Source organism: Eimeria tenella, genomic scaffold (assembly GCF_000499545.2).
Source record: "Eimeria tenella Houghton genomic scaffold, Eth_scaff6, whole genome shotgun sequence".
Taxonomy (NCBI): domain Eukaryota; phylum Apicomplexa; class Conoidasida; order Eucoccidiorida; family Eimeriidae; genus Eimeria; species Eimeria tenella.
This window is the reverse complement of record NW_013543423.1, coordinates 303,971-320,329: the sequence shown is the minus strand read 5'-3', so window position 1 is coordinate 320,329 and position 16,359 is coordinate 303,971. Positions and strand designations below refer to the sequence as shown.

Sequence of the window (16,359 nt, the reverse complement as noted above, 5' to 3'; positions counted from 1 at the left end):
GGAGAGAAAGCTTGCCTTTGAGCCCTTGAGGTCTCCATCATGAGTCCCTTTAGATCAAAGAGAAGTAAACTTCCCCTGCAATGGAGGCACCAGTCATAATCGTTCTGACTCTGCGAGACTCACTGCTGAGAGGCCGATCCCGTGTTTCAACGTGCTGGTTCTTTTTAGACGATTCGCTCGCTCTTCAACGCATCTTTTAATGTTTTCGAGGTGGCATATGGATTGCTGAAGAGAGATGCCGCTATTTGGTTCTGAAGGCACAGACATTCCTCCGAGCTAAATGGGAGCGCCTCTAGACACCTAATCTAAACGTCAAACCCTCGCTCTGCATATGCAGCCATTGTCTGCCTACTTGCATGTCCTCAAGGTGAAGAATTTTGCCTTTCCAGGCCTCCTTCAGGTGCGATATCAATCCAGCATTGCAGAGGATGCCAAGTTTGTTTCCGCCTGGATTGGCGCATGACTGCAGCTCTGGAAAAGCATACAGCAGTTCTCGAGCCACCAACTCCATGCTGCATTGTTTATGATGGGCTAAGGGCGCCGAAATCACCAAGAAATAATTAGAATGGCTTTCAGTGGAGAAACCCAAAGCCTTGGCTTGCGTTGCATCACTCGTAAAAAAGATGCTTAACGTACTCGTCAGATTGACAGACGAACGGACGCTTTCAATTTCGCCTTCCAACTCATGCAGTGCCTAAGAAGAAGGAGAAAAAGAACCTGGAATTCCTTGGAAGTTAGGAAGTTTATCTTCTGGAGGTGTGTCATGACTCCACAAAAGCGGTTCCCATCCTACCTTTTCGTACTCGCGCCGGAAGGAAATGATAGCCAATCCGAGAGCATCACGCTGAGCAACCACCATCACAGCAGTTGAGGGAATGCCTGAGCAATAATGCTGCTGCATGGACGCACTCTGAACTGGTGCAGGTGGAAGCAATGAATAGAGCAAGCAAGCGTTAAAACTCTCAAGACTAACTTGCCAGCGCGGTAGTTTGGCAGCTGACAATAGGGAAATTAGCTCGTAGAACAAGTCTCTGTGCCTGCACATGCATCCGCAAGAAAGAATTTTGATGCTAAATATTTACCATTCCTTAGTAGAACTCTATGAATATTATGGATTCCTTATTTTATCAGTACAGACTACGTACTTATCAGAAAGACGCATGTAACTTTTTATCCACTCTTCTTTCTCATCAGGTATCGCGCCCGCCGGCGAACCCTCGAGCTCCTCAGTTGGTGGCAGGCCCCTTGTTTCGTCTGTATTTGCAGCCACAAGTCACGACGAACCAATTGAATTGGGTGTGGGCTGCCTGCTGGTGCCGCGAAAACGTCGGACTCTGGCATGCAAGGTTGTGATGCCTTCAAGGGCATGATGCCTTTACGAGATCCATTCTGCCAGTGCTGACTAATTGCTCTGGGTGCTGATTTGTCTTGGCGTGCGGAATGCGTACACCTATAACATGTTCCTGGTCCTCAACTATAACACTTCGTACATATTCGTGACCTCTAAGCAAACTATGAGAAGACTCGAATGTTTTTTATGGATAATGCTGCCCCAGATCTTTAAGCTCACCATTGTTTATCTCATGTGACTGGCCGTCAACACTGCAACTTGCATTTCCACAGTTGGTAGGACTAGCAGGAGCTTGAGGCTCCTCAAGGCTTTGATGCAATTTCGTTGATACTGCACCGTGTTCAAGTGGCTTTTCCTGGGATAACATCGGTGCTCGTGACTCCATATTGTCAATACAAGCAGAGTTGCAAGAGAGCTCCTGTATGGCGGAGCATGCGTCTTGGGAAGAGCTTTCTGCTGGCTGTATGCCAGCAGTAGCCTGCCCTGCTCGTGCTGTCTGAATGCGTGCTAAACATGACCTCGAGATGGAGGCAACGAATTCGCAGGCCACTGCATTGGCACATATAGGTTTCTGCTCTTTGCCGGAGTTGTGGAGAAGGCCACTGCCCTCAAGTAGTTTCTTGGTTCCAGCCTGGGCTGAGAGTAGGCGCTCTAACCCGCAGGCCGTACAGCGCCCCACATAAACGCGAGCAGCAGCTGCAGCCGAGTCACCAAACTGCACCTTGCGGGAACAATTGCGAGGGGCTGAAAGGGCTGACGCTGTGCATGGATTGCCCCGCACCATCATCAAGGTTCCTTCAGCCGGCAGAGAGAACTAAGTAGTAACGAAAACGGTGAGTGTGCAAGCAGACAAAGGCTCAGAATTAGTGTACCGTTTCCCTACAACAGAAACTCTGTCAGTGCGATCGTCTGAGGCTCCAAGACATATAGGCTAAGCTACTAAAGTTGTCCATGAAGTCAAATAGGCGAACAAAATTCTAGAGGGCGGTTTTGAAGCGTGCCAACAGTGCATGCGCAAAGCGCAGGCCGCCAGCCATTCCCCAATGCAGTTTCTCTTTGGCTCTTCCGTCGAGAAAGAGTTACGCGTAGCGCGAGCGATCCGCAAGTTTGAGATGAGAAAACCTCGGAAAATGGCAAGGCTGCATGAACGCCGCTGGTTCAAGCCACCTTTTGCAGAGCTTTCTGCATACGTTGTGCGAAAAAACAATATTGCTGCCCAGAGAAGCGCCACGCTTTTAGTTGCTTGAGGGTGCCAAAGATCCCAAGCCTACTTATTTAACTGGGCCCTGCTTTCACGGTCTGCTTAAGTATGGACTGCGGACACCCCATCCAGCTGTTGTCTCTTGCTAAGCCATGACAGCTCCTGTAAACTTTGGTCAACGAAGTATGAATAGCTGATTATTATTTAGCGTAGTATTTTCTAGTTCCTCGGTATCTCGGCATGCAATGCGGTGGGTGCCATCCATACACTGTGACGCTGGCAGTACTTCCCATTGACTTCCTTGGCTTAGCCCTACCTCAGAAATATTCATCAGATATTGTGCAAGTTCCTCAAAGCGCAGTGAAAGTGTCCTCGCCAGGCGCAGCATCCACGGGTGCATGTGTTGCTGCACCATCAGCCACAACCTTGGGTACCCCAGGTTGCATGTGACTTGAGCAGAGTCTTCACCCATAACAAGGGACAGCGGGGCAAGTGTACTTTTTTTTGAAGCTATGCGCACTTAAATTCAAACTTGGCGGCCACGCCTTGAAAGCGTTGTATTCTGTCGCGCGCACGCGCAGCGGTGTATGAGTGGCGTAGAGGCTACTGGGACGGCATGATTTTGTCCCGGCCCTCTTGGGAGTCTCCCCAGGATTTCTTCAAGCACCACCCGCCAAAATCATTTTCGTAAGGGGATATACAGGACCCGAGAAGTGGAGGAAGCTGTGGAAACCAGAGCTGTAGCTTGCAGGCTCGTCGTCGACGTGGTGGCCGGTAGATCTGTCGTCACGCTTTTCCCGCTTTTTGCACCATGGCAAATCGCGGCTGCTCTCTCCTTCTGCGCAATTTGCGCTATGAAACAACTCCTGAAAAGGTCCGCGAAATCTTCGAGAGGATTGGGCGTGTTAAGGATGTATATTTGCCAATTGACCACACTACGAGGGAGCCCCGGTACGCCTTGACCCCCCTCTGCACTAGTGATACTTTTGATGCGCATAGAAGCCCAGCATCTGCAGATCCGTCACAAAAAAGCAGCGCCGTGTGAATCGCCTTGCTTGCACGGCTCTGAGTGTCTGCGGTGAATTATGGGTCTCTGGCGTGTCCGCTGTTTCGTTTTTTTCCTGCTGCAGAGGTTTTGGTTTCGTGGAATACTTTGACGAGAAGGATGCCCAAGATGCCGTTCGCGAGTTCGACAGATACGTCCTCGATGGCAATGAGCTCTCGGTAATAATTGCGCAAGACAGGCGGAAGTCGGTGAGCGAACACGGCCTATATGGCGCTGCTTGCTTTGCCTTGCCCCTGCTGGCACGGAGTCACCCCTTTTCTTTATCCCTACGCATGTGTATCAGTGACTAGGCCAGAAGTAGTTTGCAGTCCTTGCCTACTACTCAGCATTTGCTTGTGTAGTCTCAATTGCGCGTCTCCTGCAGCCCCACACAATGAGGAAAATACTTGCCGAGCGCCAGAACGGGTGCGTCCTTGACATTTGAGTGCACACAACTTCGTTGGGACGGGACTGGGTCTTGCAATTATTTTCCCCACCAAAAAGATTTGCCCCTCTTGTGCCTTGGGCCCGTCGCTGAGCCACTTTGTGTGACTCTGACAGCTACTGATATTCGCCTTAGTAACTTCTATTACTTACTAGTGCGCTTGCTTGGTGTTGCAGCAGGTACTACCGGGGAAGCCCCCCGATGGGCCGTGGGCCCCCAGGGCGCGACGGGTATGGAGGTAGCCGCTATGATGGCCGGCAAGGGCGGTATGAGCGAGACCGACAAATGTATGACGGAGGCTATCGAGGGAACGGCGACTCTTACGGGCGGCGAGGCCGCGACGGCTACGACGACGGCTACGGCGGGCCAGATGACCGGCGACGAGAGTATAAGGGCATGGATGACGAGAGACGCGCTCGCGCTGGACGCAGCAGGAGCAGGTCGCGGCCTTACGATGGCTACCGCGGCGACCGTTACCGCTATCCGCCAGAGTGAGCGAGCTAGTGGGCATGCGCGAGAAATGAATTGCCTGCCTGAAACAACCAATGGCTAATTTAACTAGAACGCGGTGTCGGAAGTAAACGCTGTCGTGACACTCCAGTCCCACCGTGCTGAGGCGAGCGCGTCAAGTGCGAAATGAAAGAGAAATGTGCAATGCCAAGCCAAAGGCGCCCCTCTGAAAGCCACCCAAGGAATGAGAGAAATGATGCTGATCAATCCAGAGGCTTAAAGCGTATTAATAGGCTGGCAGAGAAGCAGTGACCAAGAGCGGCGCGGTCGAAGCCGTCTGCTGGAAATGAGCGATATCACATCCAGGCGCGAGGCACTCTGTAGAAGAGCACTGCAGTGGCTGGCCAAGAGAGCCCCAGGGTCGCGAGAAGACAAGTAGATGGCGTGACAGACGTAACCCGCACCACTTCGCTTTAATGATACTTTGTTGGTCTTCCGGGAAGACTGACACTTAAGGATACACGTGTGCGGATGATGGTCCATGCGTGCATGTCATGGTATGTTGCCTCCTTGGCAGTCACGTGCCTCGAGCCTCGTTCTGTTTGCTCCACAGTGACGCAGTGTGCATATGATGAGGGACGCATGCGGTACTGTGCCACAGGGACGCCCGCCCTCCGCGTTACCACGACAGGGAACGCGAAGACGACTACTCGAGACGGCCTCCTTCGGGGTCGCGCTAGAGGGAAAACGTGCAGAAAGATGTTCCCGTGCCTTGTCGGAAGCTTAGAATGTAGTGGGACTGCGCGGTACAGGTCGCTCAGGAGACAAGAAACCCACGTCACATACTCTTCCTGATCCGCTGTGACTGCATGCCCCGCTCACCAAGCGTTGACGCCAAACGTATACATTGGCCAGCAGGAGACCGCCAAGCCCAGCATCTTCGTTGCCGCTGCGCTCCTGGCAGGCGTTGTGCGTAGCTCGCTTTGTTGTTGATGCGTGCTCTGGATGGGTGTACAATTTAATGGTTTGTGCTTTGCTTTTTGGAAACATTGCTGTGCAATTCTCGGAATTGTCTTGGTGCTCAAGTGCACTGCACTGCACTGCTCTGAATGACTCCATGAATCCGTATCGTGGATTTTAATGGGCTGGATGTCTCAAGCGCGATCTTCAGGTGATTTCAGTCACCCATATGCTACCAAAGATGCAAAATTCTGAACGACGTAGCGCGCGAGGCGATGTCCCATTAGCTGAGTACTGAATCAGAGGAATTTGTTGCACCTCACAAGCAGGCAAAAGACAAGAAGCTCTATGATCGTCAACAAAAGAGAGCAGCGTCGCCCGGCACCGCTGCGCGGAGGCCACCGCCCCAGATACCCGCAGAGTATCTGCTGGCAGGAAAAACAAGGTTTACCGACGACGTGTGCGGCAGACGGAACAGGAGTGGGTTGCGTAGGGATTGGCGCCCACAATCATGCTGTGTTTTATTTTACTGGGCGCCTGTCTGCCTGTACACTGCGCAGCAACCCATGACCAACCCGTCATAGAGAAACCACTCACGCGACCGAAGCACACCTGCTGACACGCCAAGGACATGTACCGGTGCTTCTTGACTCCCACACATTGTCAAGATACCTCAACCACCGCGCCGTGAATGGGAGCGTTTTACTGCAGCGGAGGCATTATGGTCCAGTGTAGCTTGATAGGCAGGCGGGAATATGTAGTCGTGGAGCAAACAGTCTTCCCCTCCCGGGGCCATGATCTCCCAGCATATCAGTAGTGTCAGGCCCCAAAAAAATAGTAACTCCGTCACCACTTTAGTTGTCGGAGGTTAGCAGTCGCCCACGTTTGGGCGCCTGCTTTTGCACACAATACTTCACAATGAAACAGCCACATATGCCGAATGGGCAAATTGACTCTTCATTTCCAACCAACCGGTCATTGTCCCCGCAAACACTAAGTGTCCTTTATCCTGAGTCGAACTCCCCGTTCTGGTTCCGGCTACTGCCGTCGATGCCCTCTGCCAGTTGATGGCGGCTATGCTGAGGCGCACAGTCACATTAACAGGTTCCCCAGACGTGTTTTAGCTAGTACGTGCACGTGGCGTCCTTAAGACGCAGGCAGGGAAAGTCGCAAGCCTTTGGCCATGCGCTTCGGCAGGGCGCAGCGGTCAGCAGCTGTGGCTGTCAGCAGCGGCACCTGTCTGGGGGCCTTGTCAATCTTGAAGTTCTTTTTTGTGGATGCCTGACTACCCTGGTGTTCGCAATCAACAGAGAGCCGTCTGCATAACACGCGAAACAATTCAAGGGACACAGGAAGGGTAACCAGGCTGACCCAGGATTCATGGCTCTAGTTGCAGTATCTTCAGGCTTTCTGGCATCTAACCCTCACGTTTGTCTGCTAGCCTGGCGCTAGCAAGAGACGGCAATGTACACAACACTAACAAGCGACTCACCGGGCTAGCTCCAGCTTGTCCTTGCCAATCACAGACATCGCTTTGTCAGGTGATGGCTGTGATATCCACGGATGCGCCAAGGCTGCAAGGACACCATTACTCACACGCACCCCATAAAATACACCAGCAAGCGGCAAACTTCAGCAGAGTGTAACAATGGTCAGATCTGTGAACAGCAAGAACCGTGGTGGTTCGCCGGCTCCGCGAAGGTCTACCTGGAAGATGTATACTCCAGCCTCACCTTGTGCTGCAGTGAGTCGCGTCTTTTCGTTTCTGTCCAACAAGCGGCTCAGGAAATCAATCGCAGCATCCGTCAGAAATGGACAAGCAGCTCGCGACCAGTTGAGCTGCTTGTTTTGCACCTCCCTCTGTACGAAACAGGCACCCTTTCGGTGAGCGCAAAAAGCTAAACTGGCTGAAATAATATGCACAATACGTCTGCAACGAAAAGTGATATTGTCAAACGGAGCTGCGAGCTTACTGCAATAGCACTAGCCTTGCTTCCTTCAAACGGATACCTTCCGAAAAGCATCAAATATATCATTACTCCAAACGCCCACATATCCGCCCCTTGGTCGTAGCGTTTGCTGTACGCATAATCGCTCATACGCTCTTCATCTAGTTAAGTCTTTCAAGACCAACAAACTTGATAAGCACTCACTACCTGGTAGGGAGGCCTCTTCGCTGTAGTTTACATGTTACTTACCTAATCAGTTCAGGAGATATGTAGTGTGGACTTCCGCAGAGGTCCGTTAGGTATCCGCACTCCGGTAACTGCGGCAACAAACGCAAAAGGAAAGAAAGTTAATAATTCACTGCAAGAACCCCGAACTTGCAGCCCAAACTGAGCACAAATAAACCAGAGAAGCGTCAGCACGCAGCAGAATCTTGCCTCTCACCCGTGCGGACATTCCAAAGTCAATAAGCTTGATGACAGAGTCGGGTCCCTTGCTCTTAAAAAGAAAATTCTCCGCCTACAATGTCAGAGGTCGAAACACATGAGCAGCACAAAACTGAGAGGAACTACTCTACTGCAGGGAAATAGCATATACTACAAATAACGGGGCAACCGTGCAACATTATCAGCACCGCAATTGGACCTGACGGGTGCACCCACTTGGCCCCTGCTGGTCAAAGAAAAGTACATTGGGTCATCTTACCTTGACGTCGCGGTGGACAACGCCCTGACCGTGAAGGTAGGCGAGAGCTGATGCCATTTGTCTGCAAAGGGCTGACGCATCTTCTTCAGTAAATTGCCTGCGGCTGACAATCTGATGGAAGAGCTCGCCACCATCGCACTTTTCAAGGATGGCATAAAAACAATGCTTGTCTTCAAAAAACTTTACAAACGCTACAATGTTCTCATGGTTCAATGATTTGAGAATGTCCACCTCCGAGCGTATCATAGCTTCGTTAGAAGGCCGGCCAGGAGTCATCTTGTCCTTGCCACTCATACGCCGCTCCATCACTTTCACAGCATAGGTCTGGCCAGTTTCCCTGTCGATGCATTCTCGTACCTGGCCAAAGGAGCCGCAGCCTATGATGCGACCTATCTTGTAGTACCTGCGAATGTCATCAACTCCGCGTCGGTGGGCCGGTGTGGCAGCAATGCAGCCTGGGGAGCACGAGTTTCCCATTGATGCATCAGTGAAGACGCCGACTGACAGAAAATACTAATTGGCGGCATCACGAACAGGCCCAAGCCCCTTGATGTCGAGGGGCGTGCCATACAGTGCCATACAACGTATGAATGGAAGTTTCTCTACCAATTCGCTCGATGAATAGTCAATTTCCAAGCGTATTTGCCACAGAAACAAGTTGGTCCTTATTCTATGTCAGCTCGACGCTACGGCCCATTTGCCTAAACTGGGGCTGCGAGGTATGACGTTGTGCCTCTTGCATTTCTCCCTGAAGGAAACTGCCCTACCAGGGAAGATTCGTTAAATGCAAATCATCATCAATTTGCAATTGTTTTTCTTTTTGTGAAAGGGAAGGGGCGGGAGAGGCTCTGTAGTGGAGCATGCAGCTGCGGGCGCCAGTGGCTCTGTGGCTTCGCTCATACAGGCCACGCGCAACGAAATTCGTAAGAACGGCAAGCGTAATCGACGCGGTTGTTTGCTTTTTCGAATCTTCTTTGATGCAAGCATTGTTCATACGCATACTTCTGGGAAGGACCGCCAGCAGACCATCCAGCCACTGTCGAGTTGTTCTCCGCCAGTACCGGTGGCTGATTGCATTGCCTTCGGGTAGCCTACACCAGCCACTATGCCATACTGGCCTCCTGTAGTCTTCACAAGCGCATCGTAGGAATATTTCAGGGTTTGCAAAGCCAGGGGAAGGGTGATAGCACTGTGGCTTGCCAACGCGGACCCCTTAGGCAAGCTCTTGGGACCTGTTCTGCGTCAAGGCTTCATGGGGATTTCCAGGGCGAAAGAAACAGCCGAGAATATCTGTCTGATGTTGGCATTTTTGTATTAATGAGCTAGGAGTGACTAAGAGGCCCAGGAATGGGGAGCGAACACTAGCCGCTTCTACTGGGGAGGCACAACGCGGCGGAATGTTTCAATCGAGTAACGCGTTTTTGACCAGTTTGCGCGTATTACATATCCTGAATTATTCGAACTCTTCCATTTAACATGAAGGTTTCGTACTCCTTGCTAATGAACTGCAGTGTAGAACTGCATGAGGGAGCCACAAGGCAGTAGGTGCGGCACAGACCGCGGAGGAATAATGAAGAGCATGTTGCGATAGTGGACTGCCGAAGGCAAGTGAAGAAAGTTGCGACACTAAGGAACAGCAGAAGTCGGTCTAGATTGTTCAGTGAGGCAATGGAACAAGCGGGCTTGGGGTGTGCGGCGCGTTCCTCAGAACCAACTCCCACGAAGCATTCACTGAATAGCAAAGCAGACACTTCTCCATGCACTATCTGAGCATCCCAACTCCCACGGAACATTCATTGAACACCACAGAAGGCACATTTTATGCAGCTTTTGAACACACCTTGTGTTCAGATTGGGCCACCATATGCTGTGTCCCGATGTTCACTAGCACCTCGAACAGACAACAGACAAAATAAAGCGTGGACTAAAATTTTTGTTTCGCTCGAAGAGAAGAGGCAAGCTCTTCTAGGTGATGCTCAAAGATTGCTGCAAGCAGACAAACTAGAGAAATTGCTGCAAGGCAGACAAAAATCCACTACCGGAATTTCGGAGGGCTAATGCGCCCAACGAAGTACAAAAAGGGGAGTCTGAGTGGTTTTACACTGCGTTGAGGAGTCCTTGGTGTTAAACTAGACAACTTGTCCCCACCCATGCGCATCGCTTCCTCGTTCGTGTTCGAACACCTATACAGAGCAGTGCCAGGGCTTGATGGGTCGTGGAGCACTAGCGCACCCTTCCGCATTTACGGCCGTCAGTTCGCGTGTACACATCAGCTTTCCCAACTGAAATAAGCAGGAACAGCTTTTATAGTGTTTACTGTCGTCAAATTCAACCCGCCAAGGAGAACGGCCAGATCGTGGCCTGTAGCTGACCTTTCGGGGCTTCCCGCAGGCGGAAAGAGGCTTTGGCGTTAAACAGATCAAATTTACTGAAAATAGATCTTAGTGCTCTGAGTCTATGCATCGCTTGTGGATGGAATGTATTACTGTTTGTGGGGCGGGCAGGCGCCGTAGTTTTTGAATTACCAGCTTGTATTCAAGTCTATTGAACCTAAACGGCTGCTATGCACTATCCACAAATAGATCAGCTTTTAGCACGTATCATTTAAGTTAAAGCAAAGGAGAAAGCAAAATAGAGACTGCAACGTAGCAGTTAAGCTGGCGAAATAAAGGGTAGGTGGCGCTGACGGACACGGCAGGCCACTCTGACAGCCTTTATAATGTGGCCAGCAGTATGTTAGTACAAAATTAATTTGTACAAAGCAAGAAACACATTGGCTGGTTCGTGCCAAAAGAAATCGACAGACAGGAAACTGGATGGAACTCTTGATGTCCACTGTACGTGGGGTTACTACCGTTACTAGCAGCCCAGCTCTCCTCTTGTGTAGCATGGCTACTCCGCAGCGCTCTTGTCTTCGGATGAAACTCCTTACTGCAACGTAGCGGGATAGATAAGCATTTTTAGTCCACTCATTTTGCTGAAATACACATTGCTGGACAAGGCGTTAGGTTTGAATTGAAAATGAGTGACCTTCCACAAACGATCGTCTGCAAGGCGGCGGTTATAATGGCTCCGGGACAGCCGTTTGAAGTAAGGAATCCCTGTGAAAGTAGAATTAATGCGAGAACAACAGAATCGGGCAAATTTTTGCAGATATTTCAGCTCTACAGGCCGAACTATAGGCATTCCTCACAGTGGTTGGGGACCACACACTGCATTCTTTGAGAGCCGCCACGAAATTCTCAAGACACTGAACTACTGACGACCATATAGACCTAATGGACGCTGTGTGGCAATGTTGATCTGCCCTGGTACAGATTATGGAGGTGAATGTAGCTCCTCCCAAGAAAGGCGAAGTCCGCATTAGAATTCTTTACGCGTGTCCATGCCACACTGATGAGGTGAGCGTTAGTGCACTTTCTATTTTGAATTCACAGACTTATTGTAGTTTGCTTTTACGGGTAGGGGCTCTACGTCGTTTGCAACAGATGTCTCTATGGTCTGGCAGGTCTGGCATAACTGATTTCCTTTGCCCATCGGAAAATGTGCTTTGAGTCCAGATCACTCAACGAGGCGCAGATCCCACTGGGGTGTACCCGTGCATTCTGGGTCACGAGTCATGTGGAGAGGTGGAATCTATCGGAGAAGGTGTGACTACCTGCAAGCCTGGGGATAAGGTTATTCCGCTCTGGGAGGTGAGCAGTTGCTGAGATGCTCCACAGAGCAACAACAAAGTTTACAAGAATTACCAAGCCCTAGCCTTAATCTTACCATCAAGTACCATCTTATCTGAGGCAAACGCAGCAGCACGGAACGTGCAGGTGGAAGTAATGAGTGTTGCTACTTTTGTGCCAAACAACTGTGCAGCCTCAGTGCTTCCCTGAGGACAGGAAGGCCAGAAAATGCAGAACGTGCCGCGGATACGAGTGCCACAGAACAAACATGTGTGGGAAGTTCCTCGAGGCTTTTGTGAAAGGTGTAATGCCACTCGACAATACTTCGCGCTTTACTACGAAAGATGGGCGGCCGATTCACCATTTCATGGGAACTTCCAGGTTAGCTACACCACCTTTGTAGTTTCATAGCCGCTGGATCTCTAATAGCATCTATCGTGCAGTTGAACTCACATGCGGCTCATCGTGATTGCTCTTCCTGCTGTGTCCTTGAGGTGTCCAGTTTTTCGCAGTACACAGTCGTTCCCCAAGAATGTGTGGCGGTAATTCCTCCGGAAAGCCCCATGAGCCGTGTAAGTCAATCGGCTCCTGGCCGGAGGAAAGAGACTAGCGACGAGGTGATGTTGCCCTGTTCGTGACTAAGCTGTGCATCCGGCTAAAGAGGCTTACCCAGCAAAATCTCTCTATCTCATGCAGTATGGCGCCTAAGCTCTGACACCATGAAGTGTGAAGCCCAAGACCTGAATGCACAGATCTGCGGAGGCGCAGGATATCTCGCGTTTATCCTCCTTTGTGTAACAGATGTCCCTCCTGGGATGTGGAGTGGCAACCGGCATGGGCGCCGCGATGAACACAGGAAAGGTCGAAAAAGGCTCGGCAGTTGCTGTTTTCGGGTAATTGCCCAAATTGTAATATTGTGAACGCGTTATCGCCCAATAGCAGTGCTTAAGACACCAAGATCGAATGCAGCGTTCTCTTGGGGCGTAGAGCTGACGGATGTTTAGTGCACAAAATGGTCCGTCCTTTGCTACTAATCCTGTAATACTGTCTTTTCACTTTCGAAGCGCTGCATGAATGAAACTAGACACGAGTGACCTGCGGCGTGCAGGCTCGGATGCGTTGGACTGGCGTGCGTAGAGGGGGCGTATCTGTCTGGCGCCAAAGAAATAATATGTGTGGATATCAACGACCATAAACTGGAAGTCGCAAAACAGTTTGGAGGAACCCATTTCCTCAACCCGAAAAAATACGACAAGCCCATCCAAGAGGTCATTATTGAGATGACAGATGGTGAGCTCAGCGTCAATACCAAACACAAAGAACCCAGGTGGCAAAGCCACAGACAATAGTGGTTGAGACAAACTTTTTCCGTAGTTGCATGGCATATGCGCGCCCGGCTCACTGCAGGCGGGGTGGACTATGCTTTTGAGTGCACTGGCAACACAACTGTAATGCGCAACGCGGTAGAATCAACTTGCAAGGGATGGGGACTCGCAGTTATCGTTGGGTGAGGGCTCGCACTAATTATATAATCCTTAACATCTTTTGAATGCCGTCTACAAAATTTTGATTGAAGCTAGAGAACATGAAACACGTGTAGATGCAAAAATGCATTTTCAAGCAAGCAAGCATGGACGGGACAACAAAGGTGCTCTTCCACTGACTAGCCTTTTTGGGTGCTGTAGAATTGGCGAGGCCGGGAAGGAGATTAGCACAAGGCCGTATCATTTTATCGTGGGACGACAACTAAAGGGCTCTGTCTTTGGTGGCTGGAGATCGAGAGAGGATATACCAAAGCTTGCTGAGAGAGTTATCAGCGGAGAGCTCCAGTAAACATTGACACAAGCATTTTCACTGGTAGTCGCCAGTCCCCAGCGTCCAGCGCGAACCCCGAGGCTTTCGTTGCTGTTGTTATTGTTGATTCTGTTGTCGGGCATTGACTTCCTCCTGTCGTGGGTCTTGATCGTGCTGCCTGCATTTGTGCTGTCATACAGCCACATACACACCAATCCTTATTTCTTGTATTACTCTTTCTATTTTGCTGGCAAGCTGTAGCGAGAGTGCGGCCCTTTGTTTTGTCGCTGCTGCTTCTATGCTCATCTAGTGAGCATCTTGCAATTCAGAATTTCTTCTGTATTTCGGCACCTTATGGGGTGAATTGCTCTCCTCTGTAGGTTGGATAAGTACTGTACCCACAGCATGCACTTTACGCAGATCAACGAAGCTTTTGATTTGTTGAAGAAAACTGAATGCATACGCTGTGTCATCTGCGTTCAAGAGGACTGCGATCTTCAAGAGGAGTATCCATGTGAGCAACGTAATGGCCTACTGTTTAAAAATGGAGCAACGTTAAGTCGTGGTATACTTTTCGGTCTCACAGTTGAATGCCGGTATGGTAAATGCGCTTGCTTGTACAGGCTACGCATGCACTAAAAGAAGCGGGCAGTAGAACTGACAAATTGAGTAAAGACATAGCGATACTCGGCGTCGCCTCTATATGCTGGTGAAATTTCCCCTCTAGTGACAGCAAGGGCTCGCTAACTACAAGTGGAAAGAAATATCGGGAACTCATACGTCTTCTCACGAGACTACGTTGGCAGGAAGCTACTCAGTCTCTCCCCTTCGTAGCCGCATCTTGACCTATTGTGGGTAGGCCTTACCAGGCTCTTTGAGACATTGAAAGTGGGCTACCATAAGGCTCCATCCACGAGCTCGATGATTAGCGGAACACAAGGATGGTTCTATCGCCTACTCGACGCTTCGTACAGCATCCAGCTGGCACTTTACCACGGTGCATTCTCGCCCTGGAACTTCTTCCCTGAGATCAATTCGCTAGTTGGCTGAGCCTTTGCTTGGTGTTACGGCGTGCTAGCGCTTTCGTGAGTTTCCGACTCAAGTGGCGTGGCTAGCTTCTGGAAAAGTGAAATTCCTAACCGCCGCCTCGCAATTGGCCGCAATGCACAAGCATGTCAAATTACTGGCCTCCCGGACTGTTTGAAAATCGCGAAGCGGTAAGAGAAATTGTAAAGCAGAGAAGAAACCTATCGTGCAGTTGCAAGAATGATCTCATAGAGTAGCGCTAATGACAGCTACACATTCATGGAAGGTGGTGCTTCAATAGCCAACGCATTCACGTGGAAAGATGCTTTCATATTCAAAAGGTTCAAATTAAGAGATGCGCTATTGTTCAATACATTGAATTACACAGATATGCCGCATTTGGGCCGGTCAGTGCCGGGTTTTTCAAGATGGAAGTCGGCCAATCGACGCTAGAGCGTCGTTTACATTCTGTTGATAAGAACGACTCAAATGTGCTTCACGCAAGGCTACGTGCTGTATCCGCTGCATTCAACGGGAATAGCCATGTTCGTTCATGCTTCCTACACCAACGCAAGCTGGTTCATACTGGCAGCTTGTGGCACTCTACTTTGCGCTGACACTTTCTAGGAAAAAGTCAAAGATGCTTTGGGAACGTAGTCCCCCTCACAACGTTAAAACTGTGGTATCCATGTAGCCGTTTCAGCAGGTGGATGTTCTGTAATAGCACTGGTTTGTTTTCTCGATTGAAATTCCATACCTGGCGTAGATCTGACGAAAAAATTATTAGCAAAGCGCAGTGGGGCAGTGCACTTGGAATTATAATTTTTAAGGTGTTTACATGTTGCGAAGATTACGATTCCCTTCATGTTAGCTCCGATTTATTTCTTGATCGAAAAAATTGTACATTCACGGGAAAATCCAATCTTCTGGGAACCCTGCATCTCGAGAGAAGACTGTGTTTTGGGGATGCTAGTTAGCCTTTGAGCGATGAAGTGGCGTTGCCACTAAAAAGCAGATCACTAAAGCTGTCTTGAAGTCCAACATGGTTCTCCGCGTGACGTTGAGAAAAGAGAGGGCCGCACTACACTGCAAAATGACAGTATTTCAATGTTGCAGGGTGGAATAAGCCTAGGTTCATGCGATTAGTGGTAGAGTAGCAGCATATTAGCACATCGGCCGCCACATGTGTATCTGAAGGAGCCAAGCTACCAGAGACTGACCAGTCGGCTCTCTAAGTCCATTGTGAGCTGTACGTGGAGCGCATGATGGCTATCAAAAGCTATTAATCCCCTACAAATGGACTTTCTAGTAGTAGTTAAAGCACATTTCCAGCATAAGGCCCGTCCTGCAGCGTATTGAGGGGTGGGTAAAAATCGCACTAACTGCAACGAAACTGCGGTGGTTAAGGACAGTAGAGTCCTAAGGGCCAAGGAGCCCTGATACACAAGGGAAACGGTGCCTAAGATGATTTGTTGAGTGAGCAAGTAGCAGCTTTTGACAAAAATAATTACCGACATGGGCAAATGGGATGAGAAGTCCCTCTAGGGAAGTCCGTCGACGGGAGGCACTTCGCTGTGTAGCAATGTACCTTTGCAGCATCTGCGGTAGGTATCAGGAGTCCGGTGGCCTAAACCCGATTAATGGAAGATTTAATACTGCAGAGTTCTTCAGTATAGCGGGAGTCGTGGCCCAGGTACTCAGCCTTCGCCACTAAACGCCGGGCAACAAATAGGAAAAACACACTGGAACTGTATTAGCTCC

The 16,359-nt window shown here is 50.0% G+C and overlaps 5 protein-coding genes across 5 annotated transcripts; 2 read left to right on the top strand and 3 right to left on the bottom strand.

Moving 5' to 3' along the window:
* Positions 1-164: 164 nt before the first annotated feature.
* Positions 165-511, bottom strand: ETH_00020740 (uncharacterized protein; the record flags this gene model as incomplete). The annotated part of the gene is made up of 2 exons (XM_013377696.1): positions 165-251; positions 353-511. 2 exons carry the CDS (start codon positions 509-511, stop codon positions 165-167), a joined length of 246 nt encoding a protein of 81 aa, XP_013233150.1.
* A 183-nt stretch (positions 512-694) lies between these two features.
* ETH_00020735 (uncharacterized protein) lies at positions 695-2,138 on the bottom strand (the record flags this gene model as incomplete). The annotated part of the gene is made up of 3 exons (XM_013377695.1): positions 695-1,037; positions 1,146-1,254; positions 1,571-2,138. 3 exons carry the CDS (start codon positions 2,136-2,138, stop codon positions 695-697), a joined length of 1,020 nt encoding a protein of 339 aa, XP_013233149.1.
* Positions 2,139-3,363: 1,225 nt separating this feature from the next.
* Positions 3,364-5,232, top strand: ETH_00020730 (RNA binding motif-containing protein, putative; the record flags this gene model as incomplete). The annotated part of the gene is made up of 5 exons (XM_013377694.1): positions 3,364-3,503; positions 3,683-3,806; positions 3,983-4,023; positions 4,219-4,533; positions 5,154-5,232. The coding sequence occupies 5 exons, from the start codon at positions 3,364-3,366 to the stop codon at positions 5,230-5,232; spliced, it is 699 nt and encodes a 232-aa protein (XP_013233148.1).
* Positions 5,233-6,456: 1,224 nt separating this feature from the next.
* On the bottom strand, positions 6,457-8,581 carry ETH_00020725 (ULK kinase, putative; the record flags this gene model as incomplete). Its single annotated transcript, XM_013377693.1, has 8 exons — positions 6,457-6,531; positions 6,689-6,770; positions 6,945-7,026; positions 7,186-7,312; positions 7,426-7,531; positions 7,651-7,718; positions 7,844-7,918; positions 8,105-8,581. The coding sequence occupies 8 exons, from the start codon at positions 8,579-8,581 to the stop codon at positions 6,457-6,459; spliced, it is 1,092 nt and encodes a 363-aa protein (XP_013233147.1).
* A 2,843-nt stretch (positions 8,582-11,424) lies between these two features.
* ETH_00020720 (alcohol dehydrogenase class III, putative) lies at positions 11,425-13,611 on the top strand (the record flags this gene model as incomplete). Its single annotated transcript, XM_013377692.1, has 8 exons — positions 11,425-11,505; positions 11,665-11,799; positions 11,972-12,159; positions 12,281-12,350; positions 12,580-12,671; positions 12,887-13,068; positions 13,186-13,285; positions 13,464-13,611. 8 exons carry the CDS (start codon positions 11,425-11,427, stop codon positions 13,609-13,611), a joined length of 996 nt encoding a protein of 331 aa, XP_013233146.1.
* Positions 13,612-16,359: the final 2,748 nt, after the last annotated feature.